Source organism: Pogona vitticeps, chromosome 11, assembly GCF_051106095.1.
Source record: "Pogona vitticeps strain Pit_001003342236 chromosome 11, PviZW2.1, whole genome shotgun sequence".
Lineage (NCBI taxonomy): Eukaryota > Metazoa > Chordata > Lepidosauria > Squamata > Agamidae > Pogona > Pogona vitticeps.
The window spans coordinates 3324512-3341323 of record NC_135793.1 but is presented as its reverse complement, the minus strand read 5'-3'; the positions used below and the strand labels follow the sequence as shown (position 1 = coordinate 3341323).

The 16812-nt window shown below is 44.8% G+C and overlaps 1 protein-coding gene across 1 annotated transcript in view; it reads right to left on the bottom strand.

Moving 5' to 3' along the window:
* Positions 1 to 1869: 1869 nt before the first annotated feature.
* CAPN6 (calpain 6) overlaps positions 1870 to 16812 on the bottom strand; it is a 38226-nt gene continuing 23283 nt past the window's right edge. Inside the window, exons 7-13 of the mRNA XM_020784398.3 lie at positions 16235 to 16312; positions 14687 to 14882; positions 12688 to 12810; positions 11435 to 11637; positions 10150 to 10271; positions 5214 to 5350; positions 1870 to 3475 (exon numbers count right to left, since the gene is read on the bottom strand). Of these exons, the coding sequence (XP_020640057.3) occupies positions 3293 to 3475; positions 5214 to 5350; positions 10150 to 10271; positions 11435 to 11637; positions 12688 to 12810; positions 14687 to 14882; positions 16235 to 16312 (1042 nt within the window). The 3' untranslated portion in view covers positions 1870 to 3292. The remainder of the gene's footprint in view (positions 3476 to 5213; positions 5351 to 10149; positions 10272 to 11434; positions 11638 to 12687; positions 12811 to 14686; positions 14883 to 16234; positions 16313 to 16812) is intronic.

The following is a 16812-nucleotide window of genomic DNA, read 5'->3' as shown; positions in this document are numbered from 1 at the left end:
AATTCCTCAACCTGTCAGTCATTCTACCCGGATGTCCATCCATGTGCCGAAACAGAAAGCAATGGAGTTAGCTGCTACCAAAATGTGGATTATTCAAAAGCAAAGTCTTTAAAAAGTCATTGCACCTTTTTATTTTCCAAAGTATAGATGGCAGAACAGCATATGGAGGAACGTGCCTTAGGGTTTCCTTTTCCCCCCAAATATTAACAATGACAACAGAAGTACGTTACCCCCCCCCCCCACAAAGTAGTCGTAGATGATGACAGAGAGAAACACCACCTCAAGAAATGAGTAATGAGAAAAATTTCTTGGCTATAATTAGAAAATGGACCTCAGGGATATGATCATCTCTCATTCTTGATTTCATTGTTTTTCTCCAAAACACACTTCAGATTAAGACTCTCTGTGTGTGGTGCATGTGTGTACACGTGTCTGTTTTATATGGTGATCCATGCAGATTGTAGCTGTTTTTATTTTACAGCATAGGTATTATTTTCGAGGCACTTTATTCCAAAATGTCCTTCTCAGTCTTAAAAATGCAGGAATTCTCGAGTATCTTCTCTCAAGACGTCTTGCAAGGTGCAAAACAGCCGCTATTACTGAGGCTGTCAAATCCCCCCCCCAAATCTTCTCTCCCCCCCCTTTCTGGAACTTATGGGATGGAAGGTGAACTTCGCACACCCAGCCATGCAAATCCTGCCAGGTCTCGGAGGCGGCCAAAGCCGTGGGCTGCTGTGACCTCCTGCTGCCCCACGGCCCTCGCCAGGAAAAGATCCACCGACCGTGGAGACCTGGAAAAAAAGCAGGAGGTGGCTTGGGATCAAAGTAGGGGCCCTGAATGCGAGTGGCGCCTTCAGCTGAGGCACCAAGAGTTCAGCAGCAAGTCAATTCCGATTAACATGTACAAGCCAATCAAGGAGCAAAAAAATGGAACAGTTAATCTCCCCGCTTGAGCCTCTAAATATGGGAAATGAGAAGAGATTTAGCTTTAACGCAAGTCAAGGAACAGGAGAAGCAAATGAATGCAAAATATTTAAATCTGTGGCCTCGCTTGATTGGATTTAGCTTCATTACAAAGTCAGGGCGGCCACCTCTAGAGATAGTGAAGCCCAGTTAGTTGGAATATAATAATAATAATAATAAATACAAAACCCGGGCCGGATCATTTGACCTAGGCTGCAGGGTGATCCACTGAGCCCTATGTAATCCTTATAGGCACAGGGGATTCTGGATCTGCTGCTCTCTCTGTGTGTATTAAGAGGAGGCTCTCCCCTCCCGTTGGAGGTGGGATGAGGAAGGAAGATCCCTGGGATGGGGGACCGTGCGGGCATGCATTGGGGCAGGCAAACATGGGCTTCTCTGCATCTGCCCCTGACTGAACATCACCCACGAGTATAAAAAGGTGGCGGTGGTGACGATAACAGCTCATCTTCTATTAGTCAGAACAAGACCAACAGGCGTCGTCTCAGGGCTGTGCAAAGGTTACTGAGATAATGTACAGTATGCAAAGCACTCTGAATTTACCAAAAAAGAGAGCGCTTAGCAGCATTAATCTTTTTCCAGCATGATTAATCTTCTGTAGCGAAGCAAGCAAATTGGATGATACATTTAACATGTATTTATAAGAGGTGCTCCCTCAACTGGCGAAAAGTGTCTGCTTGCCACAGCATACACTTTTCTGTACTATTAGCATTTACTGTACTTTGTTTTGCCATTGGTCTCTGGAAGGTGAACATGAATTTAATTTGCACTTTTGACTGGTGAATCTATCTATCTATCTATCTATCTATCTATCTATCTATCTATCTATCTATCTATCTATCTATCTATCTATCTATCTATCTATCTATCTATCTATCTATCTATCTATCTGTCTGTCTGTCTGTCTGTCTGTCTGTCTGTCTGTCTGTCTGTCTGTCTGTCTGTCTGTCTATCTATCTATCTATCTATCTATCTATCTATCTATCTATCTATCTATCTATCTATCTATCTATCTATCTAGTATTTTCAGCCAGTGGATAAGTGAGTCAGCACATACAGATCCTGTGGATAGGGGGTCCTACTGTATTAGTTTAATTTAGCATCCGGTTTTATGGAGTCAATGCTCTTCAAGAGATGCATTAGATACATATCCAGATTGTGCTATTTCCAGCTGCAACAATAATATATATTTTCTTCAGGTCCCTGTGCCTGGTAACAGAAGGTGCTTGACGACAGAAGCAAAATTGCAGAGTACAGGTATTCAGAAACAACTACAACAACTGCAGAATTTTTTTTGCAAAGTTGGGATAGATTAGCCTCTTCCAAAATGCAGATTTTTTTTGTTTTAAAAAGGAAGGGTTTGTCTTTCCACATCCAGCCCACCAAATATAGCAGCTACTTTGACCGCCACGGTGCTGTTTCACACCAGACAAAGGCTACACAATGCAGTGATGATTGGCAGTAATACTGACCCATGAGATTAACATCCATCAGATGAAAGAGTTTATAGAGGAGTAAAGGACCACTCAGCTGACCCAAATTCTGGAAAATGGCCCACGGTCTCCAGCCATGCGGCTCTCAGGCCAGCACAGCCGAGCTCTGTGGAATCCTGTTTTGGCACCGAAGGGTCTCTAAACACTTGCATTTTGAGTATGGCAGTCGGGTGCCTTTGCTGGCGCACAAAACAGTAACATAAAAATAAAAGTTAAAATAACATCATAAAAGGGCCTGCCTTCTGTCGAGCATCGGCTGATCAGAAAGCCTCACCAACATGGCACTCTTTCTAAAAACCACCACCGGGGGGCGATGGGTTTCCCCTCCAGGTCTCGCCCCTTGTGCCCGTGGTGCAATCCTGCATGACTACACTGGGGAGCTTTTTGGTCCAGAGACGAGCTGAAGACCCTGGTGGCGCCCGAAAGGCAACCCGGTATTTGGTGGGACACCTTTTTTGTGGATCACTTTCAAGGAAGTGGCTTGGTGACCACGAAAGCTTTACGTCAAATAAAAACATACAATTTGTTGGGTTTCCCTCCCCCTCCCGGCCGAGAGAGTAGGAGCTTCCTTCCAGTCGCACGAGCGCACCCAGTTCTTGGAACGAGCTCCCGTTTGTGAGAGAAAAATGTGTATATAGCGAGAGGAGACAAGAATTAACAGTCTGTTGGGTTTATAATTCTGCTTCACCACTTTGTGCCACTTAGGCGGGACTCAAGATAGGTTATTCGGAAACCCTTCACGGGCTCTTGCGGAGAAGGCAAGTGAGGTCCCTCCCTGGGAGGGAACAGCTTCCCCTCAGCTTGTCAGCCGTCCACATTCATAACTCCAGAAGGTCATCGCTGGACATGACTTCGACGGTGACGTGGCCTGGCATCTCGTCGGCTTCTTCCCTGCCTCTGCCCCGGAGTGGGAGCTTCTGGAGTTCTCTGCCGTCATCGGGGGAGGCCGTGAGCCGCACTTGGCCCAGGAACCGGTCACAGAAAAAGCTGTGGTGCCAGACCTGGAGAGACGGGAAAGAAGATGGCAATCGTGGCAGGGAGATGCGCCGGGCTTTGCCTTGCCCGCACGGGAGGCGGCCAAGGTTCCTGGCACACGGCCTCAACCAGAGAGACGTCGGATCTTTGCTTGGGCTGCGATGGTTTTGCAGGCCAAAATGCACACAGGACATTGGGTCAACCCATCCCTCCATGTACCATATTTTTCTGTGTATAAGACACCCCAGTGTATAAGACACTCCCACTTTTCTAATCCAAAATTAAGAAATCTAAGTGGGGATTAGCAAGCACAGGGGGAAAGGGATCAAAGTGCTGCAGGATCGCTTTGATCCCTGCTTTCCCCTCCACTTGTTTTTGTTCTCTCCTCAGCTTACTTCCGTGTATAAGACGACCCTCAATTTTTAGTCTAAAGATTTTAAACAAAAGTATAGTCTTATACACAGGAAAAATACAGTAATTAACCTGTTTGGAATCATTTGAGCTTCATAAAAACAACAACAATGACACAGGAAGGGTTTCTGTAGCCTTCAGGTTCTGCTTCCTTGCTTCGGGGAATACGGAAACTTGGCCACATGTTTTCCGGTATATTTTATCAAGAAGCTCGGGTAAAATTGATCCTTCTGCTTCGGAGACCCTTCCCAGCTGTTCTGCTGAGTTGCTCCTTTTACTATGTACAGAAGGATGTAATGGGAACATTACCCAGAAGGCTGCCAGGGTTTGAAAATTTAATTTTCAAAATCAGGCCAAATAGGGCAGGAAACAGCGAATGGTACCTATTCGGTTTTCTACTTCATGATTGGATATTATTAAGTGTTTTAGGGCTTTCAGGATGAGGTATAGTCCTTCTGTGTTGCATTGTTTTTCTCTGCAACAGATAAATGGCTTGTGGACTTTGAAATATCCGGTTATAAGAAGTGCAGAAGCAACACAACACCTTTATGATGAAACGTGTTGTTGTCAGGTGCCATGCAGGCAGTTCTGGGTAATGGTGACCCTATGAATGAGTGACCTCCAAAAAGGCCTATCATTAACAGCCTTACTTAGTTTTTGCAAAGGCAAGGTCATGGCTTCCTTTATGGAGTCTATCCATCTCATATTTCCTCATCCTCTTATCCTGCTGCCTCCAACTTTTCCTGGCATTATTGTCTTTTCCAGTGAAACTTGTGATATTGTGATGTGCCCAAAGTATAATAACCTAAGTTTAGGCAGATAGGTAGACAGACAGACAGAAGCATGCAGGTTTCTCACATGGAAAACATGAACTGACTTACAGTGGTGCCTCGCTAGACAGTTACCCCGCATGACAGTTTTTTCGCTAGACATTTACTTTTTGCAATCGCTATAGTGATTTGCAAAACAGTGATTCCTATGGGGGAATTTCGCTGGACAAATGTTTGGTCCCTGCTTCGCAAACCGATTTTCGCTAGACAACGATTTTGACAGCTCCCTCTGCGCTCGCAAAACAGGTATTTTCGGGACCTAAGCTTTGCAAGACAGTGATTTAAACAGCTGATCGGTGGTTCACAAAGTGGCTTTCCTATGGCCGATCTTCGCTAGACAACGATGATTCTTCCCCATTGGAATGCATTAAACAGGTTTCAATGCATTCCAATAGGGAAATGCTTTTCGCTAGACGATGATTTTGCTAAACAGGGAATTCATTGGAACGGATTATCATCGTCTAGCGAGGCACCACTGTATAAGCGAGAAAATGGGATTAGAACAACAGAGGGAGGCACTTACTTGGATAATAATCGGCTGCTGAACCCTTCTTCGGTAGAAAATGGCTAGGGTGTTGAAAACAGCATTCATGGTCCCCTTTTGCACAGGAGAACGCACCTTTGAGTTCTCACACTTGACAATCACATACGGATTTGCTCCTGAAAAGATACCAGGATTGGTATTCAAATTCATGGGCTCACAAGTCTTTACCGAATCATGCTTTTCTTTGGGTTTTTTTAAAAAAACCTCTCTGTCATAAGTTTGAGAACGAATGTCCTCTTTCTAGATTTGCTCAGAAATATTTGCCCATGATGACACGATAAACAGCAGAATCGGATTGGACCGGCAGAACCGTGGGTTATACACTCAGCAAGACAGCTCACAATCCTGACGGGAATCCAAACGCTGGCTTTGAGACGTTGGTTAGATTCTCTAGCCCCTTAGAGCCCAAGAAGGATGGCAAACAAGAGTCCACGCCGTGGTCCTCCCATTTTGTGCCACTTACCAGAGTCAAGAGGAAAGCTAAGGAAAGCTATTCGTGAACTCAGAAGGGGCTGATAGCATATAGACGCTACAGTTGCTAAATTCTCATTTTCTTTGACTTAGGATATTGGAACATGATAAAGACACTTTGATGAGGAGTTTTCAAGCCCGGCATGATTCTCTGATTCTCAGCTGAGAGACAAAGGGTTTTCTCCCAACTTCAGGACCTTTTGAATTTGCGCTAAATGCCTACAGCGGTCTTTCCGAAGCCCTGGAGGTCAGGATGATTCTTCAGGAAGATGCAATCCAGGCATCCAAAGTTTGACAGTTTTAAACCAAGCGGCAGGCCTTATACGTTGAGGCCACGCCGGCAGTTTGCCTAAATCACGCCAGCGTGGGAATTGTGCGATGGTGCTCAATATGGGGTGCATTTTGGACAGAAAATGGCTTTTGCCCAGGCCAGAATGGTGATGAGAGCGACAGAAAATTCCTGCCCTCTTCGCCGCCCAGAACGCAAGAGTTTCTCCCATTTGCATGGAAGGACGAGACAGGGAGAGAGGAACATCCCAAACAATTCCCAGTGGGTTCAATTCATTAAGCGTACAAACTGTAGCGATGACCAAAGGACCAAGCCTTGTCTACTCCAGGCTTTTTGTGACGCACATGGAGGAACAAGGTTGGCAACACAGGCTAAGCACCGAAGCAAGACAACACCGAAGCCAGGTCTGCGAGAACGGCTTCAAGAACAGAGGCCAAGGAAAGCATAGGCCAGCCTCTTGCCTTTCGGGCATTATTAGTGCATAACATGAAAGAACTGAGTTTTGGAAGTCAATCCAGTGACCTTGAACTGGCTTGAAGGTCAGTTCCGGCAAAGCACAGCCTAACCTTGAAGGATGTCTACTAAATGTTGCCATCATGGGAGTGAGGGTGCTTTTCACTGACAGACAAAAGCAAAGTTGTTCCACTTATTTTCCTCTTGAGCAAACATTTATCGAACGGGCCTCCCATAAAGAGAGGGAGAAAAATCCCTCATCAAGAGTTCCTGATTGAATTCACTGCCAAGGTGTTCATCCTTATTGCCCGGGGTTGGTTGGACGTGAAGATGTTACGGCTCATTGACTCTGAAGTGTGTGTGTGTGTGTGTGTGTGTGTGTGTGTGTGTGTGTGTGTGTGTGTGTGTGTGTGTGTGTGTGTGTGTGTGTGTGTGTGTGTGTGTGTGTGTGTGTGTGTGTGTGAAGACTGTATCTTAAACAGACTGCAGTTAACTTCCACAAGAGACTTACAAAAACAACACAGTCTTGTGGTACCTTAAGGCTTACAAGTTTAATTGGGTAGGAGCTTTAATTACCATCATCATCATTTTAAAATTGCAGAGCTTTGATTACGTCTTTTTATGCCTGGAAGACAGTATTCAAGTCACAGGATCATTTATTTATTTATTTACAAGATTTTTTTTTTTAGCCGCGCCATGACCAGTGGTCTCTGAGCGGTGTACAACAATATTAAAACTTCAAAAGCATTAAAACTATTAAATATAGGCAATATTATAATAATAGCCTATATTAAAAATGATCATATAAAACATTAATCTTAATAAATCCTGCTGCTCCTATGGCCAGCTAAAGAATACTATTGAATTAAAATGCTGGCTAAACAGAGAGGTCTTTGCCTGGCGCCGAAAAGCCAAAAAGGTTGGAGCCAGGTGGATTATGGGATGGGGACAAAATGAAATGAGGCATAGAAAATGACCATTGTATTTTTAACACTGGTCATCAGCTTCTAAAGGGCTAGTAAGCACAATCATCCTGTCAATGGTAAGGTACATGGTAAAAAGCCCTTATCTTTGTTTAAGCCAAGAGAGAAAGAGTTGCAGCTGTTGATGTATTCTTTTTTCAGCAGTGATTCTTTGGAAGTATTGTATCCCAGCCCCATAGCCACAACTAATGTGCATATATGGCTGGAATGATGTACTCCATATAACTGAAGGGATGGGTAACATCCACAAAAGTTCGTGTCAAATAAAAGCTGTCAGTCTTAGAGGTGTCACTAGACTCTTCTCAGACCTCAGTTTGCAACACTTGTGTGGGATTTCCAAGTAGCATTCACAACACACTGCGTATTTTAAAACAGGAATGGCTAAGCCGTGCACACTTAGTAAAATGCGCACAAACACACTTTTTAATCAAAAGGGGGAATTGTTTAAATTAGGTATAGTGGGCAAATAAATGGACACAGCTGGAAAATGTGTAAATTTGGAAAATGCACACTATGGGGAAGAAAAATCGCAAAACCATGATGGGATGAAAACATAAGTGAAACCAGGGAAAAATTGAAGAGATCAAACTTGGGAAATATTAACATCTCAGTGATGGCGAAATCACAGCAGGAAAAGAACAGGAAAAGAACAGGAACAGCAAGATTTCACCAAACACAAGGCCTTATTCCCTTCTGATTTTCCTAACATGTCGAGACAGAGCAACATGGCAGCCTCTTTCAAATTCATATCCCTTGTCGTATCAGCAGCCAGGAATGGACAGGATTTATCCAAATGGTGTGCATTCATCTCAAGGGGTTCTCAGAGCCATGGCCATCTCGTTAAAATTTCGAGATCAGATCTGGAAATCAAAAGCGGCACGTATTCAGCCTCGTCCTAAGAGAGATGAAGGGCCGCTTTGCTATTCGTTAAGCGCGAATCAGAGCTGTAAATTGAAGTATGAGGCTTTTAAGCCACCCCTCTGCTCCTTCTAGCTTTGCGTTGACAAGGCCCACATTCAGCGTTTGGCAGCTGCAGGAATCTGGCTTATTGATCTGTCAGCGCTGAATAAAGAGCAGAGAGATAATCGAGCTTCTTCCTTCCCCTTCCCGTCACCACCATTCTGTAGGAAACATTCAAAAGAAACATTGTTCTTGTTGTTGGGAGTTTTCTGGAGGGGTCGAGGGGGAGGCCTTACAGAGACCAATTTTGGGAAGCTGATGAGAGAAAAGGCTGCTAATTTCGAGGCCTCATTCTGCTTCTCTCCTGATTTATCTTCCCCGTTTCTTCTTTACTGTTCTAGCAAGTAGATGACAATCGGAAGCTGCATTAACAAGTGACCGTATTCAGTTCTCATGGCCCTGGATGATGTTTGGGGAGTCGGTCGCTAGCTTCATTATCTTCGTTTTCTGGGCTTTCATAAAGATCATCTTCAACACGTATCACTTGATCACCGTAACTCTTCCACGTGGAAAAGGGGGAAACAGAGAAGCGCTGCCTGACCGTGCCTTGTCCTCTGTACAAGGTTACCCTGGCTCCACTTCAATTGTCCACATTTTAGCACAGAAGTCAAAACTTTTCATGCATAGACGTCTAGATAGGAAGCAGGATTGGGGACTTGGGTTGTGGGGATTCGCTGTCAAGCCAGACTTCAGATGTACCAGTGACTTGACTCGGACTCAACTTGGTTCCCCCACCCTCCATGATTCAAACTTGACTCGTGACTTGGAACCCATCCACTCGCCCCCTTTTTTTTCTGGGGAGGAAAAAAATCTTATTTTTAATAGGGACTCAGGACTTGGTACCAAAGACTCACACTCGAACTCAGGACTTGGTAGCAAAGACTCAGACTCAGGACTTGGTAGCAAAGACTCGGACTCAGGATTTGGTACCAAAGACTCAGGCTCGGGACTTGATAGCAAAGACTTGGACTCGGGACTTGGTAGCAAAGACTCACACTCGAATTCAGGACTTGGTAGCAAAGACTCAGACTCAGGACTTGGTAGCAAAGACTCAGACTCAGGACTTGGTAGCAAAGACTCAGACTTGAGACTTGGTTCAAAAGACTCAGACTCGGGACTTGGTACTTCCCATCAATAGGCTAAGCTAAGGATGGGGGAAAAAAAGGCGCATGAAAGTCTAATTTCCTTGGGCCAGATATTGCAGGATGATTTTTAGACTACGCCGCTTCTCCTCCTGCAAGCTCTACAAGGCCTGGCTTGGTGAACAGTCCAGCTGGGTTCTAAGGCTTGCTTGTTTTTAATACTCACCCTTGCTCCCTGGAGAGCCGTTCTAAAACCAAGGAGGTAAAAGGGGGCAGGACAGATAAACTCCCAATGGGTATAAAGAGCGTTTTATGAGCTTCCCGTAAGTCATCGCTTTATTTGGATGAGTAGCACAGAGATGGGCAACGAAGCGACAGGTCAAAAGGCCAACAGAAGGGCTTGGAAGTCCACCCGTTGGCAGCAGAGGGCGCTGCCTCCCTTCCCAGGGAATGTCTGCTTTTGGTGTACAATCCGTGGTTTGCAGAAAGGTGGGCTGTGTCAACCATGGGCACAAGGACAGAGCCAGAGCCCATTTCAGTGATCTGGACCCGTCTCCTCCTGTCTTCTCCTCCTAAGCAGCCATGAGAACATCCCATCTAATGTTCCCACCATGAATACCCCCCCCCAGGAAGTCCCACCATCAAGAGAAAAGGTTAACCCCTTTCTATGCACTTACCACCATGGCGGTCCTGACTCTGGAGACCTTCCACCGCGTGGACCTTGACCTGAGTCACCCTCCGAGGGACACCGCAGAGAATGTCCTGACATCTTAGCCTGGGTTTATGCAGTTTCAGTTCCCTGAAACAGTGAAATGGAGAACATCACTCCCCCATTCCCGAAGGAGCCATTCCTGACTAACAGTCACCCATAGGGCATAAGCCCACTGTGTGTTCGACTAGTATATCCTCACAAACATTTGGGCATTTTTCCTAGTTAGGTTCCTCTCCTGAACTACCCTTTGATAGGCAGTACTGTGGGGTAGGGATGGGATTTTAGGATTTTTTTCTGGACTACAAATACCATCATTCTCTAGTCTGGCGGTTCTACCCACCTCACAGAAGCCTAAATGTGGCTCACCTGGGACTAAAGGCCTAAACTGGAGGGCTTCAAGGCCTAGCTAGGCCTAGCTCCTCCCAAGCTTCCTGTTCCTGCCCCAGTGCAAGCTGGGAGTTTTCTTTGTGAGCTGAAAGCTTGGGCAGAACTAGGCCTAGCTAGGCTTCAACGCCTTCCAGTTTCTCCCATTTAGGTGTCTCTAAGATATGTAGAAATCCCAGAATGGAGAATTTTAGTATTTGTGGACCGGAAAACCAAAAATATCCCATCTCTGGTTAGCTGCACCCCCTAAGAAGAATCTCCTCCAAAATCAGAGAGTTATGTAGTTCCATCACATTATCTCTCAACTTAGGGCAACCTTCATCATAGCTGGGAGGTGAATGGATTTTCCCAGTAACAGTATATGGTTGCAAGCCATCTTAATTGCAAGATACCCAGTGTGGTGTAGTGGACAGAGTGATGGACTAGGGCTCAGAACGCCTGGGTTCAAATCTCCAGTCAGCCATGGAAACTCACAAAGAGAGCCTTTAAATATCTCACGGTATCTTGAAAGTCCCTAGAAGTTGTTCCCAATTTGAAAGTAGATAAAAACATGGTAATTGTAACTCCAAGCCTCTAAGAATGGTTCGGTCTTGCATTAGCAATTAAGAGCCATTCACTCTACCAAAGACCATCTCCTAATTTCTTGATGTGGACCAATATAGGATTTTAAGACTCTCCTTACGTTGGGAAGTGGGGGCTGGCTGATGGGGCCTCTCATGATATCACCCACACCTCCAAATTTACCACTACACCCTTGTCAACAACCATGTCAAGGATTATAACTAGCAATTTTTTAAAAGCGTATTTCGGAAGTTAGGTTTGCATGCAATCAGAGGTTGCTGGGAAAAGGGGAAAGATCATGATACCTGAGTTTTGATGGTACATCTGTGAAAAGCCTCAGAATAAATTCAGCTTCAATGCCAGGGCTGAAGGTGGTTGGGATCAAGGCATATCGCCCTTGCTTGAGAAGAACCTTCAGAAATACCATACGGTTGTCGATGTAGGCTGAGGTAGCCACTTTCTCTTGTATTTTCAGTTTATGCATACGGCATTCTCTGTTGTCCTCCACCTGGCATAGGAAACCAGATGGAGGAATGACTTATTCTGCACTCATAAGCTACCATGGCTAGGACAGCATTCAGAATGTTATGCTTTGAAAGGAACTTGGTATGTTACTTATTAGTTCTTGATAATCAGGTCACTGTTGTCATTTAATACTGTTCAGGTGGTGCAAGTATTTCATGCAATTAATTAAGTTGCACATTGTTAATATATGGCGTTGCCTTCGGCAGGCCAGAGAAGCACCACAATAATTTCTACTTCCATCTAGTGGCCAGTTTTGACATTGCACATCTGAAATACTTCTGAAAATACAAAACCAGTGAATGCTTCCCTTTCCACTTAGGATCGATAAGAGAATGACCTAAAACCCGAAAAAATCTTAGTAATATTGTTCTAAGAAACGCTTCCCTGGAAAAGACCACAATGCTAGGAAAAGGTGAGGGCAGCAGGAAAAGAGGGGAAGTACAGTAAATGTGAGATGGATCGACTCCCTAAAAGAAGCCACAGCCTTGAATTTGCAAGAGATATTTTGATGGGATGTTTTGGTGATTGCTCAGTCATAGGGTTACCATGGTTTGGAGGCAGCTTAAGTGCACAGAACAACAAGAGAATCAACAATTAGAAAGAAATGGCGCTCTTCTACACATTCATTCTACACGGATGGTTCCTTTAACTTTTCTCACTTCTCCAATATAATAAAGCAGTGGTCCTCAACCTTGGGCCTCCAGATGTTCTTGAACTTCAGCTCCCAGACATCCTGACCAGCAGAGGTGGTGGTGAAGGCTTCTGGGAGTTGTAGTCTAAGAACATCTGGAGGCCCAAGGTTGGGGACCATTGTAATAAAGGACAGGAGAGAAATCCATCTGTTGCCAACATTAAACAATGGTGATTCAAAAGCCTTGCCAATCGCCTGCAAATGCCCAGTTGTCTACCAAGAGGCCCCTCTCCACTTTCTACCCACACCAGATGTGAAACACATTGACGTGTTCACTAGATTCACGTAAAGGTAATGAAACATCCATTTCAGTAAGATCAGCCACGCAGCGGAAACACCTGCCTTGAAGATTTCAAAGCCGATAACAAAGTTTTCTCCCGTCCCTTCTTTCTTGTACATGCGCCGGTCCTTCTGCTGCAGCTCGACCAGCACTTTGTCTTCAGCCTTCTTCACGTCGAAGATGTACTAAAAGGAAGAGCAGGAAAAAAACACAAGAGGGAGCCAGGAGGAAGGAAGGCTCCCTGTTAAATCTACAGAAAATGGGCTTTGCCAAAAGCCTTGTTGTGGGACAACGGTTCCATTAACAAACAGATGCATCCATGACATTTATCCTTTGATTATTTATTAGCTATACTTATATCGTACCTCCTCTCATGGAGATGCGTGGCTGTCGTTCTTCCTACTTTCCCCTCCCAATAAACATGTGAGGGAGGCCAGACGGAGGGAGAACAGCTAGCCCACAGTCAACGCGTGTGCTTCACGGCTACACAGAGAGTGGAATGTGAATTTCCCATGCCTCTCTTCAGGATTTTAACCACTACTCCACATTGTCTCTCTCTGACGTATCCCGAAAGGTTAAATTATTCTTACTAGTACTGGGTAGGTGTTTCTTCTTATAGAAATAAACACAATAGGAGCCGCCGTATCCACATGAGATTGTTTCCAAGTCCCCAACCCCACCCCAGATGCTGAAAAATTCAGATTACGGTGAACACAATTTTAATAGTGAATGCTATATATTGCATAGTCTCTGGCTCCCTCGAGTGGCAAGTTCTGATAATGACATCATGGAAATAAATTGCTCTATACATAGCAAGGTCTCATGTTCCCACTAGTGGCCAGTTCTGGTAATTACCGTATTTTTTGCTCCATAAGACGTACCTTTCCATAAGACGCACCAATTTTTTAGGAGAAGAAAACAGGAAAATATAATCTGTTTTCTTCGCTCCATAAGACACACAGACTTTCCACCCCCCTGTTTTGTGGGGGAAAAAGTGTGTCTTATGGTGCGAAAAATACTACATTGTGGAAATATATGATCTCTGGCTAGTTCTGATACTTTTATCTTTAGAAATATATACAGTATTTCTAGGATTTTTTTTCTTTTAATATTTTTTAATATTTTAGTGCCTGTGGGAAAAGGGTCTACACAGACTATCCCTCTCCTCCGTTTTGGCAGGCTACAGGGTATAAATGGGGAGTTCATGTACGTGCCTGAGCTTCTCCTCAAATAAAACATCGGACAAAGCTGGCTGTTGGGCTGAGCAGAGGGCCCTTGGTCCGCAATTTCGCAAGCGAGACACCAGCCTGAGTCCATGAGCCACAAGTGGCTTTGAATGCATGTTGGGTGGGCGCAGGAGATGTGACTGGAGTCCTCTCTCCGGGGGGCTTGCAAGTCTGAACATTTCTCAAGACCCTGAAACACCCCCAAATTTCAATTGCCTCAGAAATGCAAACTCTGCCACCCAGAGGAAGGGTGTAATTTGCCCTGTAGACCTAATTTTTACCTCCATGGGTCCTTTATAGGTGTTTAAAAAAAGAGAGGGAGGGGGACTTTTAAGGCTGAACAAAGAGCTGGTGGTGGGGCCAGAAATTATTGTATATGATGAATCAAGGCACTAGGGCAAACTTTCTCAGATGCCCCTTGGAGACTTGTGTTGCCTTTTTTGGTCCTGCCCCTTGGGAGATGGCCACTTCAGACCCTTAATTGTCACTGCATGCCATCAAGTTGATTCTTAATTATGGAGGCGCTTTCCAGGGCTCTCTGGGTACAGAGTACACAGAAGTGCTTTACCATTCCCTTCCACTAGGGGTGCTCTAGGACCACTCTGCAGTTTGCCCAAGGCCACCCAGGCTGGCTCTACTCCCAGGAGGTGTGGTGGGGAATCGAACTCCCAACCTGTGGCTCCAGAGGTTGGGGTTCATCTGCTTTCTGATCGCCAGGATCTGAGGACCCCTGAGCAGCAGGGGTGTCACTTGGCTGGGCCACAGAAAAGATTTTCCTGTACAGTCCACCATTCAAAGCCCCCCTCCCCAAATTCAAGCAGAAATGCGATCTAACCTGTGGGTTCTGTAAAAAGGTGGCTTTGTTATTTAAACATCCCCCAGAATGGTTCAGCAGTGGGTCGGGATTCTTTGTCCATTGCCCATACATCATCTTCTTTTCCCAGGTCTTATGGACGCTAAAGAGGGAGGTGTTTACTATTCGACATATGTCGACGTCTGTGAAATTTTTACACCAGTCTTCAAAGGTCATCCTTGGAACAAGGAAAAAGAGGTACATTTTAATTTGAGGTGTTAGGAATTTTTCTCTTTAATATGAAAACCCCACCCACCCTTTTAAAAAATGGCTAGCACAACTTCCTCACTCAGATTTTCACCCAATTCCAAAATTAAAAGGCCAAGAACCCTCTTTATGTTGGAGATTTTGTAACCTCGCATGCTGCCTTTAGTAGATATGACTGAGAGGGGCCTTTTGTGGGCTGGGGTGACTGTCAACCTATCCTGCACTAACTAACCATCCATTCACTGCCTCTGATTTCAAAGAGAGTTCTGCCTCTCTGCTGTGAGCCCTTCCCCTCTCTGTTGAGGTCTGTTGTTGAAAGCAGTCATGTACGTCAGTTTGCTGTTTGTTTGGTTCATTCGAAAGTAACACAACCTTCTATTCTTTCTCCTACTAATACTCAGGGTGAATTATTAAGACTGTAAGTGACAGTTAATGAGAGAGCGGTCTACTCTGGGGGTCTTGAAGTTGTGCAAATCCCTGCATTTCTGTTGTGTGGCAAGAGAAATCTAACCAGAAATTCAAAACTGCAACACTTTATCGTCCCGCCACAGACTTTTTCGAAGCATCCTTCCATCTGAAGACTTGGAGGAATGCAGCTTGTGTGCTTAGAAAAACCCAACAGGATAACCAGAAGGGGCAATATGTATCTATGTGGGGACATTTTTTGTTGAAGGGGCAGGTCCCAAATTCCAGTTTAGAAAAGGTTTGAGTTGAACCAGAGCTTCTTCTTCTTTTATAAATGCAACAGCTTCTGAGCTGTCACCCAAAGCTTTCTTCTATGCAAGAATTTATTGGGCTGTAAACCATAACTGCAGTCTCATGGAACTTGGGATTCAAACAGCTCCTGGGACTTTAAATAACTCCTTAATGCTAATCATTTGTTGGTGATGTAGACGTTATGGGGTATAAATTGGTCTCCTTTACTTGTCTTTGCCTGCAAGGTCATGAGGTATTTTTCCGGTGCTTGCAGTAGGAGTTTTAGAACGTCTGAGAGCGATTTTTTGCACAACTTGGGCATTCTGTGCAAAATTATGCGAATTGCTCAAATCTATGTGCAAGTTGCTCAAATTCACAGCCGATGCTCCCTTGTTGCACAGACTTTTAAAAAAGGGAAAGAGAAAACTCATGAAGAAGGTGGGGCTCTTGTTGATTTGAGAGGTTGGGGTAAATCATAGATGAATGCTGGATAGTTTGGCCGCCAGCCCAGCACAGAAAAATCCCTCCTAGTCACTCACACTGGAGCCAGCATACGAGGTCATAAAAACTCCAGAATACCAACCAGCCATCCTCGGTCAATGACAGATACGTCTTTGTTTAGCTCACCAGAACTCTCCATTATTTTCGATTGTGAGTCCTATTTTCTTGCGTTCTGCTTGGCTCACTTTTTTCCATTCTTCGGATCTGAGTGCATCAGAGGAAAAGAAAGGATTTGTTAATGGGATTGTCCTTTTCATTTATTGTCAACATGCCAAGACTATGTGTACGCGGCGACATCACATCTCTCTCAGCCTCTTTTTCCAAGGTCTTTTTCTTTCCATCCATAGAAGAGCCTGTCTCCTAGGTGCCTCGGTTTCATATCCACACAAAGGATTATAAAAATATATGTTTCTTGTGCATGTAGTCTATTTTCTACTGTTTCAATATCCTCTAATCTGATTCTGCTCTCTGTATTTAGACAAGACCTGGCCAGCAGAGGTGGTGGTGAAGGCTTTTGGGAGTTGTAGTCCAAGAACATCTGGAGGCCCATGGTTGGGGACCGCTGGCCTACAGCACTGGTTGCCAACCTCAGTTACCCAGAGGTTCTTGGACTGCAACTCCCAGACACCCAGGCTAGCACAACTGGTGGTGAAGGCTTTTGGGAGTTGAAGTCCAAGAACATCTGGAGGCCCAAGGTTGGGGAC